Here is a 13,557-nt window from a genome sequence, read left to right as displayed (position 1 = left end):
GATCATGTTCTTTGTTTTCCTTGAAGGAAGATTCTAGGTGTACTTGTCACTCTCCAGTTCTCTTTGTTGTCACATCTCACTTGCTTCAGAAATACTCATTTTGTCTCTTTCTTATGAATATGTAACTTTGAATACTAGCGTCCTGAGAGAGGGGAGATTTTCTTATCTAACCTCAGTAATAACCACAGCATCATAGAAAACATTCTCACAACACATCAAGCAATCTGATAGCCAATAAATCTATTCTCCTGCTAAATTCCACACCCTGGGTGGGGAGGGTCGGTAATGCTCATCTTTGTTACTTACCGGGAACATGACACTTGGTCTTTGAAGTGCTCATTTATTTTATAGATTGTAGCTGCCAGTCAGTCAGTTGTTCGCAAATAGTGGAATAAATGCTGCTGAGAATGAGTTACTTTTCTCTGTGGTACCCAAGAAATCAGGTGCAGTATGGTTGTCTTTATTTATGTAGCCATTTATTTTCTTTCTAATGAGGAGGTAATTTTCTTTATCTCTTCCACAAAAGTTAAGGAGTACCCGAGAGAGGTGGGAGACTTGGTTTGCAGTCATTGAAATCCTGTTTGGTACCAGGTGATCCTTTCATGAGCAACCGTCCTCCTTAGAGGAAACCCACAGACCGCGCTGTTTGAGCTTCCCCAGCTCATCTGTGGAGGAGTTGCTTCTAAGCGTCGCTCGAGGGATCTTACTGTGGTTCTTTTCGCTGCCCTTCCCTGGTGGGGTAGATAGAGTCTGATATGGTAGATAGCCTCAGTACGTGCTTTGTGGGGTAATGGCAACAACTCTGCATCAGTATGTAAGCCCATCATGGGAAGGTGGCCATTGGAAGCATGCAGATAGGCCAATTCTACATTACTAAAAGCTTAAACTGGTGGCCCAGTTATTAAAAATAGTATTTAATGCAGTAAATTCTAAGGTAATAAAGGAATCTGGACAGTTCTTTGGAGCTTATTGTACTAGGATTGTACCCAAATCACACTGACTTCCCATTCCTCCCAGGTCTGCCCCACACCCTTCTGAACTACTCCCATCAAAAGAAAGAGGAGAAAAGGAAAAGGAGTGGGGAGGGGGGAGTCCAATCTGTGTTGCCCAAATACTGGAGCATGGTCAGACTCCCAGTAGCCAGCCCACTAAAGAAAACTGAGTCTTTCCCCACCCGCACCTCTGCCCGAAGCCCCCTGCTGTGGAGAGCTACACGGCAGCATTATTATGGCAGTTTGAAAGAGTTGTCTTTAATGGCTTTTTGTCTAGGCTGTTACTTTTTGGGGTTGGGGTTGTCATAGAAGCCTTCTATGACCCTCTTTCTCAACTCTGAGTCTGTAGTCATCGATACCACTACAAAAGTACCTTCCTTGCCCTTTACTTGACATATATGTGTGTGTATAAAGTTATTTTATTCTTTCAAATTCAGCAGTCTTAATTTGTGTGCTCCCAGCGTCTTCACTGTTAAAATGTTCCTAACAGTTCCTTACAGATAAAGTTCTGCATCTGTAATTGAAGTCAGTATTCTAATACAGATGTTTATTTCACCGCAAAGCTTGGCGGGTAGAAAGGGAGGAAGAGCCTTTAACAGGAGGGAGGGCAGCAGCCCTCAAGATTCCTTTAACATCACAGTTCAAGCCTGGCTACCTCCTAAAACATTGCTCACTATTATTGATTAAGGACACATTTAGTCAAATATAACTGTCTGATAAACTAGAATTTTGAACAAAAAAATGCTTTAAAATTCTAATAACTGTGCATACCCAGTAAATTATTCTTACTTGAATTTCCACGGCTGTGTAGGGGAGGGTTCCTAAGTACATAATTGCATAAGAGAGCCACCCAGCTTCCAGAGGAGCCATTCCAGTGAATTGTGTAAATAATATGTTTTAAAAACACAGCCTCTTCACATAGGAATTTAGACTTTCCAGATATGGAGGAGCTTTGTACCTGTGAGACTAGAATCAACCCTAAAAAAGCTTTCCTAATTATGACTTTACCAGAGAGACTAGAACAACCCAAAGCAAATTAATACATAGCTTTTTTTTCCAGCTTTCTATAAAAACATTTTCACTGTTCTGCTTTAGTACAGAAAACAAAAGATCTTAAAAGCCACTGGCAAGACATAAGAATGAAATAAGAAACAATTTTCTGTTATCAACATTCTAATTTTCCTAATTGCCAAATATTTGTGTTTTAGTTTTCATTTGTATTAACATAAGTTAAACCTGGCACTTGGCTAAGTTTGCTGTAAGATTTTACTAAACTGGGGAGGTGTGCGCAGGATCGAAGTTCAAGGTCTTCCTTGGCTATATAGTGAGTTCCAGGCCAACCTTGGGTACATGAGAACCTGTCCAAAAAAAAAAAAAGTTTCCTGTCAGTTGTACAATAACCCATATGTACTAGAGTAGTGAGCAAGGCTTGCCAAGGTTATAATAAGAGCAGGTGGATTTTATGGCCATATCAAGCTAGCAATATTTTCTTTTCTTTTTTTTTTTTTTTTTTTTGGAGACAGGGTTTCTCTGTAGCTTTGGAGCTTGTCCTGGAACTAGCTCTTGTAGACCAGGCTGGCCTTGAACTCACAGAGCTCCGCCTGCCTCTGCCTCCCAAGTGCTGGGATTAAAGGTGTGTGCCACCACCGCCCTGCAATATTTTAATCTTAATTTGTGCACCACTGTCTGTCTTCTTTTCTTCTGTATCCTATACTGGCCTTGAATCTGCAGTAATCCTTTCTCTTCCCAGAGTACTGTAGTCAGGTGCGCGCCACCCACATGGTGTTGTCCAGTGATTTGTAAGTGTTTATAAATGTTAAGATGGGGCTGGCCAGGTGTGGGGGTACACACCCTAAATACTAGCATTCTGGAAGCATGTGCAGGTAGTCTCTTAGGGTTCAAGGCCAGCTTGGTTGAGATAGCAAGTTACAGGACAGCCAGAACAGCAATGTAGAGAAACTGTGTTTCAAAGAACAAACAAACAAAATGATGTTGAGGCTGGGGTGATAGCTCAGAGGTCAAGAGCACTCCCTGGCTCCTCTTGCAAAGGACCTTGTCTTAGTTCCCAGCACCTACACTGTTGCTCACAACCATCTGCAACTCTAGTTCCAAGGGATCCAGTGCCCTCTCCTGCCCTACTTGCACACCAAGCACTCATCTGGTGCACAGATATACATGCAGGCAAAATACCCATACTCAGAAGAATAAATAAATCATTAAAAAACACTTATAAAAAGAATATTTTTAAAACGTTAAATTAAACTTTTAAATTTCATGTTTTTTTACTAGATTATAAACTCTTTGGAATTATGTGTCATTATCAATTGCTTCTGATTTCAAATGTCAAGTTGCCTAATTCCCCCTTTAAGGATGGGCAACTCTTAAAAGATACAGAGATTGTTCATGGAACTAAAGGGAAGATGTACAGTTAGACCCCATGAAGAGTAGACCCAGGTATCAATTATCTTTAGATCCCAAGACAATGATTTTTTTTTCCATATGTAGGATAGATCTCACTTGGGCATGGTTTATAGTTCTGCCTGTATGTTGCTGGATTTTGTCAGTATTTTGTTGTTGAAAATGCTGCTTGTATGTTCATATGAGATATTGGTTTGTAATCTTTATTCTGCTGCTATTGAGTTCATTCAACGAGTTTTAAAGCTCTATTTATTTTCAATTCTAACACTTGCCATTTGCTTCTTTGCTAGTACTTTTTATTTCAAGAGTGTTTAGCCTTAGTTATTGGAGCATTTTCATTCTAGCTATATTAAAGTTTTCACAGTTCCAGCATTTCTGTCATTTCGGTTTTGGCTGACAGAAGTTGAAATTTTTGCCTTTTTGGTATACATATCTGGGTTGTCATATATATGTTTTTTTGAGACAGGTTTACTCTGTATCGCCCTGGCTAATTTTGATTTGTAGGTCTTGAACTCGAGATTCACCTGCCTCTGCCCCAAGTGCTAGGATTAAAGGTGTGCACTGCTACCACCACTTAAAAGGATCTGCATTTTATTCTAATTTCATAAAAATGGTTCTATTTTCTGATGCCCATAGTGTATCATCTACAGGTGCACACCTGTAATCTCAGAGCCTAGGGGAGGCTATGAGAAGAGAACTGTGAGTTTGTGGGTCCACCATCTTATCCCAGCTTTAAGCAAGCCTCTGCAGTCAGCATTGAGGTCTGTGTCTGTTGCTAATACTCATGGCTGCCCTGGGATCTGGTTGTTCGACTGTGTTACAGTTCAGTTCTGAGAGTCTAGCTTGCTTGTTTGTTATATCCACCCATATGCAGCGTGGGGTAAACACTGAAGTTCAGTAACCCTTCACGGGATTGCTTTCCTGGAGTCTTCTCCCCAGTCTGAGTATCGGTACTATCTAGTTTCTTAGGGTTACTTATTTCAGTCCTGTATCTAGAAAGGCAGGGCTTTAAGTCTGAAAAATGTTAATTCATGTGGGAGTAAATGATGAAAGGGATAAGGGGCAGGGGTTGGGGTGGTGGGAAGCAGTGAAGCTTTGTCTCTCCCTTCTGGTCAAAGGAGTGGGCCTCTTTATTTCAGAGTTCTGTGTTCCTGTGGGTCACTGTTTCTTTGACTTTTATCATGGGATTGCTTAGAGATATGCAGAGAATTTAAAGAGAAATGTGAGATTTTTAATTCTCTCAGGATACACTACAGAACTTGAACTAGAATTAGGCTTTTTCTGGAGCTCTGTACCTACACTGATGCTCACTTTTGGGTTTCAGGCTGCAGTTCCGGCTGGTGGATATTGGAGGAATAATAAAAAGGTAAATTCCTTGTTGCTTCAGTACTATGTTAAGGTCCTCTTCCCCTCCCACTTGCTACTATTTACTTTTCAGAGGCCTCTAATAACTGTTCCATGTGTTCTGGTCATTTTTGTTATCTGAATTCAATGGTAGATACAGGAGGCATGTGCTTACTGTGTCATGCATGGAACTAGGACCCTCTTTAGTCACCTTCTCCTGATAATTATGCTGGTCAGCAGTACATTCTGCAGCTTCAGTCTCTTAAACTACAATCATGCACCACCATACACTCTGTCCTGATAACAAGAGTACTTAAAAAGAATATGTGCACTGTACTGATGGGTATGGTTAAGTCATCAGGCCAGCTTCATTTACTGCATTCCCCATTTCCTTGTGCTGATTTTTCTCAAGTACCTGAAGGATATGTGTTAAAGTCTCAAACTGTGGTTTACAGAACTGTATGTTCTCCCTCCTTCCCTTTCTTTTGTGCATGATACTGATTTCTGGGCCTCACACATGTAGAAAAGATAAAGCACTGAGCTATAGGCCCTATTTTGCTTGTCAGTTGGAAGTTCTATTATTAGGGAGATTGAAATACTTTAAATTTTGAAGCAATTTCAAAGATGTGAAAAAAGCAGTTCACATTTTTATAATGTATTTTGACCCAGTATTCTTTATCATTTCAGCATGCATTCAGTGTAAAGTTATTGATGGTTTGTTTTACATTTTTAAAAAATTCAGTGGGTATTTAAAAAGCTATGTTCAGAATATACCATCATTTATGTGCACAGTAGCCACAGGTGACTAGTGTATTGTATAGTGTGTATGCACACACATGCACACACGCTCACACATATAGATATTTATATGGTTAAGTTTAAACAATCCACTTTGCTATTTGTCTCATCTGTTTTTAAACTTGGATTAATTAAATTTTGTTATTCTATTTCTTCTGTTGGCATAGCAGGAATTTTTTAATGCTTCCTTTAGAGATTAAAATATACTTCTTTTAGACAAGCTCTTGCTATATAGCCCAGGCTAGCTTTCTATCCTTCTGCCTCAGCTTCCTGAATGTGTGAGCCATAAGTGTCTACTTTCATGTTCTTTAATATGCATTTAAAATGCATAAAATGTTAATTATGTAGTTAAGAGTACACATCCACAATCTTTAATTCCAGAATATTTCTATTATGCTATGTTGTTAGAGGCAATTAGTTAGTTCCTAGCTGCTGAGCCCCAAAATAATCACACAGAAATCATATTATTTGCAATATTGTTTGACCAATATCTTAAGTGTATTTCTGGCTAACTCATATCTTAAATTAACCCATCTCCATTAATCTGTGTATCACCACAAGGCTGTGGCTTACCTGGTAAAGTTCTGGTGTCTTTCTCCCAGCATTCAGTTTTCCCCGCCTACCTCTGTTCTGCCCTGCTCTGCTATAGGCTCAAAGTAGTTTCTTTATTAACCAATGATATTCACAGCATGCAGAGGGGAGTCCCACATCAGTGCCATGTAAAACTTAGATCTGTTATACAGTCTATTTTCTCCTCCAGCAATTGCCAATATATATTCTGTCTGTATGTGTTTCCTGTTCTGGATATTTTATATTTTGTTTCTTTTTTTTTTTTTTTTTTTTTTACTTAGCACAGTATTTTTTAGTTTCATCCATGTTATAGCATGTTTCAGTTTGTTTTTGTGACTAAATAATGTCCTGTTTAACATATAGTACAATTTTTCACTCAATTATTGGTAAATATTTAGGCCATTTGCACATTTTTGACTATTTTGAATTATACTGCTATGAACATATGTGTACATGTATTTGATGGAATGCTTATTTCCAATTCTTTTATATATATAGGTAAGCAGAGTTGCTAGGATGGTCATCTGTTTACCTTTTTGAGGTTTGTCAAACTTTTCCCACAATTTCTGAACTATTTTCTGTCTCCACCAGCAGCATGTTATAGGTTCCTGTTTTATTCTCCATCCTTCCTAGCATTAGTTTCTCTCTCAGGATTGTTTTGTACTTTGACATCAAGGCCCCAGCACAGCTGGGTGTCTTGGCACGCCTTGTCCTGAAGTATCTGGTTGACCCCAGTATTTTTTGAATTGCCATCCTACTTGGTTGTGAAGTGTATGTTCTGATTTTTATTTCCGTAATGTTGAACAATCCTCACCTGCTTGTTATTAGTTGCATATTCTTCTAGAGCAGTGGTTCTCACCCTTCCTAATGCTATGACCCTTTAGTACAGTTCCTCATGCTTTTCTGACCCCCAGCCATAACATTATTTTTGTTGCTACTTCATAACTGTAATTTTGCTACTGTTTTGAATCATAATGTAAATATCTGATATGCAGGAAGGAGTCATTTTGACCCCCAGTGGGGTCATGACCCACAGATTGAGAATTGCTATATAGAAATTTCACAGGGCTTCTTGGGTTTTGGCCATTTGTTTGTGGTTTTTTTTTTTTTTTGGCTTATTTATTTATTTATTTATTTATTTTTGTTGTTGTTGTTGTTCTTTTTTAGGGATTTTTTTGACCTTTTTTTGCCTATTTTAAAATTGGGTTACTTGGCTTTTGCTGTTGTTATATAAGCTATCAAGTTTCTGGACTCAGACAGTCCTCCTGTCTCAGCCTCCAGAATGCATGTCCTAAGTACTCTGTTGTTTTTCTTCCTCCTCCTAGTCTTCTTTTCATTCTTCTACGCAGAGCTTATACATACAAGACAAGCTTTTTATTTTGCTACATATCCAGCACAAAACTTATTTGTGTATTTGTCACGTGCATATGTACGTACGTATGTGTAGAGTCTAGAGGTCAACCCCAGTCTTTATTTCTCAAGAGCCATTCGCCTAATTCTTTTTTTTTTTTTTTTTTTTTTTTTTTTTTAAGTTAAAAACTTGGTGTTTTTATTCTTTCTTTTTTTTTTTTTTACTTATTTATTTATTTTTATTCTTTTATAATTAAAATTTCCACCTGCTCCCCATATCCCATTTCCCTCCCCTCCTCCCAAATATTGCCCTCCCCCCACTTCCCTCCCCCTATCCCCACTCCTCTTCTCCTCCCCCCACTCCATTCCCCCTCCCTCTCAATACTGAAGAGCAGTCCAAATTCCCTGCCCTGCGGGAAGACCAAGGTCCTTCTATCTACGTCCAGAAAGGTGAGCGTCCAAACAGGCTAAGCTCCCACAAAGCCAGTTCATGTATTAGGATCGAAACCTAGTGCCATTGTCCTTGGCTTCAAAACCTCTCATTGGTTAGCCAGGAGCACACTATAGACTGGCTGACCAGTGAGCCCCAGGCTCTTGCTGTCTTTAACTCCGGTATTGTAAGCACACACCACCATGTTTTGCTTTTTACATGGATGTTGAGGATCAAGTTCATACCCTCATGCTTGCACAAGCACGTACTGACTGAGTTATCCGTCTCCTGAAAAGTTCTTTATAAATTTTGGGTAATAGACCCTTATTAAATACATACTTTTAAAATGCTTGCTTTGTAAAACAATATGTGCCTGGATTTACCATAGTCTCTCTTAAATAACTTCTTTTCACACTTGGTCTTTCTATTTTCTACTCTGTATTTTTTTGTCATGTTTTACTTCTATGTGTGCTGTGAGCACTGCAGTTCATTATTTTTGCTTAAATTGCTTATGTTATGCGAATGCATGTTTTGTGTATGTGTTTTGTACATGGATGCATACACATGTGTATGCTTGTGTAAACATGCATGCTCGCGCATGTGCTTGAGCATGCTTGCATGTCAGTGTGTAGATGTCAGTGTCAGGTGCCTTCCTTTTTTGCCCTGTATCTTAATTATTTACTTTTGTAATATTATTATTTCCTTCCTTCCTCCCTCTCCCCCACCTTTTTCCTTTCTTTCAGCACAGGGTGTTTCTCTGTAGCCCTAGCTGTCCTAGAACTCTATGTAGACTAGGCTGGCCACAAACTCACAGAGATCTGCCTGCCTCTGCCTCCCAAGTGATGGGATTAAAATGTGTACTACCACCCCCAGGCTATTTGCATTATTTTAAGTTGTGTGTGTGAGTGCATCTATGCACCTCATTTTTTAATCATTCATTCATTCATTTGCATGGGTGTTTTGTCTGTACTGGGGTTACAGATGATTGGAAGCCACCATGTGGGTGCTGGGAATTGAACCCAGGTCCTCTGGAAGAGCTCTTATTTGGGATGTCACCTTTCCAGCCTCCACTTATGTTTGTTGTTTTGACAGGACCTCTCAGTGACTCTGGAGCACACCATTTTGGCTAGGCTGCAAGCCCCTGGGATCATATATCTCTACTCACCATCCCCATTTCCCCAGTGCTGGGTTACAACTGAGTTCCCCCACACCTGGCTTGTATGTGGGTGCTGGGAATCTGAACCAGATTCTCAGACTTGCACAGCAAACACTTTACCACTGAGCTATCTCTCCAACCTGCTTATATTTTTCAAAGAAGTTTTTGGATGAAGACATTTTAAAACATGGAGTGTTATATTTATATTTCTGGTACTTTTCCTACATTTTATTGTCTCTGACATATATTTGGGAATACTATTCTTTTCAAAAGTATTTTCTGCTTGTTTTTTTCTTCCCTCTTCCCCGCAGATTTTCTTTGAGGAAGACCAGTTATATACATATGTTACACCAGTTGATAATAGTTTTCACAGGTCAGCGAGGTTTTGTTGCCTTTTTGTATTTTTCTTTCTAAACAATTTATTGATTTATTTTTGTTTTAGGTGTATTGGTGTTTTACATTCATGTATATTTGTGTGAGGGTGTCAGATTCTTTGGAACTACTGGAGTTATAGGCAGTTGTGAGCTGCCATTTGGTTCTAGGAATTGAATCTGGATCCTCTGGATGAGCAGCCAGGGCTGTTGACCCTGGAGCCAACTCTCCAACCTGTTTTCATTTTCTTTTTGTTTTCTTAGTTTTATTCTCTTGGTGCATCATAGTATGTATTGCTTTTTTCATATTTTTATATTTTTACTTTTTTTCCAACAAGGTTTAATCTGTAGGAAAAAATCTTATCTTGTGAAGTTACCTTTTCAGATATTGTATTTTTTCTTTTTAGAAAATCTCATTTTGTTTTCAGACAGGATAGGTCTTGGTCTTGCTGTATTCCAAACTATTCTTAGCCTCTGGGTGTTGGGCTTGCAGCTTTGTGCTACTGTGTCCATCTTAAATTTAGTTTTAGACACTGAATATTATATTGTTGAACATCTGTGGTTTTTTTTCTTTTTAGAAATTGTTGAGCTCAGCTGGGCAGTGGTGGCACATGTCTTTAATTTCCTCACTGGCGAGGCAGAGGCAGGCAGATCTCTTGAGTTGGAGGACAGACAGCCTGATCTCTAGTGTGAGTTCCAGGATTGCTAGGGCTACACACAGTAATCCTATCTTAGAGGAGGGTGGGAGAGAGGAAAGGGAGAAACTGTTGAGCTCATTTTGGTTGGTTTTGTAGATCAGCTTTATGCTGTTTTCGTGGATTCTTAAGGTTTTTTTTTTTTAGGATAGATTTCAAGTGGCCTTTATTCTGGTCGAGTTTATCAGTATAAACGACTTAGGTTTCTGGGGCTGTCACAGTTTTAGTGTCTTGGGTTTTTTGAGTGTCTCATTTAGGTTTCTGCAATCTGACTGGTCAGAACAGAAAACACATTCCCCTGGGTTTTTGTGATTTCTAGTTGTGGTGCTTATAGCTCTGTCATGGTCATTTGCCTAGTCTTGCGGAGTTTCACCATGTACAGAAAGAGCTTCATACTCAAGAACAGATTTAAAGAGGAGGTAAGTTCCAGGTTGAGTTATCTGAAGGCTTTTCCTTTAAGACACACTTTCTTTAATTCTAATCTAATCTCTTTATCTTCTATAAGTTCTACTCTGGGTTGCAAGTATGTAGTCCCATTATGCTCTGGGTTCCCCTTTTTCATGTCACTGATGGAAGCAACCCCCTCCCTCTGTAGAAAATTAGTACAGTTTTGTGGGCCACCTCATTCATCTGTCATTATGCATTATCTTCAAATATTTTCCTCACATATTGCACCCAGTTTTCGTGGCTGTGGTGGTTGATAAAAGCTGAAGTCCTATTGCCTGTCTTTTACACGTAATAGCCATGTGAGATGGCTCTTAGCTGTAATTCCGACATTTGAGGCGGGACAGTCTCCTGTCTTAGAAAGTTCCAGGCCAGCCTGGGTTACATAATGGGACACTGTCTCAACAAAACAGAAAAATCCCAAAGTAAAAAGTAACTTTAAATGTTTTGTAAGTTCTCATTTTGCACAGTTCCAGTATACAGAAATTAGTTAAGTAATACCAGTCTTCCCAATAGCATGGTTTGAATTTCAGTTAGCTTGGTATGTTAACTATAATTATACAGTATGCAGATGTCTTTTTACCAATTCTCCAGTCCATGGTAACTCAAAAAAATGTATGTTTTGGCCAACCATGTCTTCAAAATCTGCCACTGATTAGAGGCTTCTCCCTTGTTACTAAGTTTATGTACAAAGTATTTAGTTGTGTTGGTCTCTTCCCACTGTGATATTTTGTAAATACTGATAATAAGAATTGAAAATTGGGGAACAAAGGTAAAACAGAGTAACAAAAATAGTAACTGAAGTTTGAGTGAAAGGTAAAGATGGTAAAGAAGAAATAGCAGCCAATAATGATATCATGATATTGTATGATATCATGATATTAAAGTGTCTAGATGTGTAGCCACAGGAAGTTAGGGAAGGTGAATTTTGTTAACATAAATGAAGAAAAAAACTTTCACATTAAAGGAAAAGCTCTCATATTCTAAGTTTTCATATAATACTGGACAGGGTAGTGCGTGCCTTTAGTTCCAGCACTTGAGAGGCAGGTTTCATATAATACTGGACAGGGTAGTGCATGCCTTGAGTTCCAGCACTTGAGAGGCAGGTTTTTGTAGGTTGGAGGCCAGTCTGGTCTACATAGTGTGTTTAGGGCAACTAGAGCTGCAAAACAAACAAACCTACAAATAAATAGTTCTTATTTAGATATTTCACAACACAGGATAAATGGTCGGAACTGAACTGAACTTAGAACAGCAGTTTGTGAAGGCATAGAAAAAGTGATTGCTATGTATGGAATTCTTTCTATTCTTGTTTTATTTTGCCTTTTGTTTTTCAAGACAGAGTTTTCTGTGTAGCCCTGGCTGTCCTGGAACTAACTCCATAGACCAAGCTGGCCTCGAACTCACAGAGATCCATATGCCTCTGTCTCCCAAGTGCTAGGATTAAAGGTGTGTGCCTCCACTGCCTAGCTGTTTGTTTGAATATATATGTGTGTGCATGTGTGTGTGTGTATGTGTTTGTAATGTACATGGAAATCAAAGGACAGTTTTTGGAAGTCAGTTCTCTCTTCTGTGTGGCTCCTGGGGGTTGAACTCAGGTTGTCAGGCTTAATGGCAGGCACCTTTACTTGTTGAGCCATCTCACTGGGCCCTTAGTTATTTTTAAGTTTTCATTAGCTCCTAAATTTCAAAAGTGCTGACCCTTTCATTGAGATTATGCTATGCCTTGACTTATATTCAGGCATTTTCCTAAAATTTTCTCACATCTGTCTCTTTTCAAATATATAGTTTTTCTCCATTCTGTTTTTTTTTCACTCTGTTAGAGTTGGTCATTTAAAATGATATATTTCACATATACAACATGTTTTCATATACATAGTCATTGTGAAATGTTTGCCACAATCAAGCTTACTAATGTACCTATAACATTAATAGGATACATTTAGTATCTCTGATTTTTGGAGTAACAATTCTGAGCACAGATGACCTGGTTTCTCTGCTTCTAAAGTTCTCACAAGGACAAAAGTGTTGGTTTGATTGTCTTATTTGAAGTCTCGATGAGGAAGACTGATTTCCAAGCTTTCAAGGTGTAGTTGGCAGAATTCCTCAAGAGCTAGTGGACTGAGTGTCTCAATTCTTACCTGATTGTTGTCTGAAGGCCATCCTTCATTCTTTGCCATGTGGTCCTCTTCAGTCTGACTACTTACTTCATTAAATCATGCAAGTCAAGCAGACACTTCAGTCTTTAGCAAGATGGCAGTTAACTTTATGTAACCTAATCATGGATAATGGCATCTGATTACCTTTGGCATACTCCCTTAGAAGCGAGCTTCCAGGACCTACCCACACAAGGGAATGGGGTTAAACAGGGACATGGATACCAGGAGGTAGAAGCCATTAGGGGAGCATGTTACAGTTTGCTTGCCACAGTTATAATCTGTTAATACTATTTAACTTTTTTTCAGATTGTTATGCGCTTACCCTGTTTTTTCTGCAATATTCTAAGACTCTGATTTAGTCAATAATGGTATATAAGACAATCAACTGTGTTTATTGCTACTAGGGCTTTAGTAAGCCTAGGCATTCTTAGATAGTGTGTGTGTGTGTGTGTATACTTCCTTTCTCAAGATATATTTGTGTCACAGTAGTATCCAGTTATAACTCAGCAATGTAGCATTCATTCTGCTTTTCCCCTCTGAGAAGCCTAACTCTTATGCTATTTAACCTGTCCGTTCGCCTTTATAACCCATCTTGTGTTGCTCACATATTATTTTCTCACTTTTCTACCCCATACATCACATGGAAGCATTCTTTACTGTTTTGGGGTCATTTGTCAACTTGTACAATCTGCTTTCTACCTTTAAAACCTGGGTCTGAAACTGAGTTCTAGACCACGGTCTCTCCACCTCCAGCAGTACCTGTGCCCTCCTGAGGGACCTTTGCTGCTCCTGCCCCTTGCCCTGCCCGGTGTGGGTGTGAACACTCAGGT

General features: G+C 39.0%; 1 protein-coding gene across 8 annotated transcripts in view; it reads left to right on the top strand.

Moving 5' to 3' along the window:
• The window catches only part of Btrc (beta-transducin repeat containing E3 ubiquitin protein ligase), a 185,438-nt gene that overhangs the window by 48,437 nt on the left and 123,444 nt on the right, over positions 1 to 13,557 (top strand). For 6 of the 8 annotated variants that reach the window (XM_057777411.1, XM_057777408.1, XM_057777409.1 and 3 more), the window contains exon 2: positions 4,735 to 4,776. The exons of the other annotated variants lie outside the window; for them this stretch is intronic. In XM_057777411.1, the coding sequence (XP_057633394.1) occupies positions 4,735 to 4,776 (42 nt within the window). The remainder of the gene's footprint in view (positions 1 to 4,734; positions 4,777 to 13,557) is intronic. 8 annotated transcript variants of the gene reach the window in all.

Source organism: Chionomys nivalis, chromosome 8 (genome assembly GCF_950005125.1).
Source record: "Chionomys nivalis chromosome 8, mChiNiv1.1, whole genome shotgun sequence".
NCBI classification, from domain to species: domain Eukaryota; kingdom Metazoa; phylum Chordata; class Mammalia; order Rodentia; family Cricetidae; genus Chionomys; species Chionomys nivalis.
The sequence above is the reverse complement of the archived record's forward strand: the minus strand, read 5'-3'. Positions and strand labels throughout refer to the sequence as shown.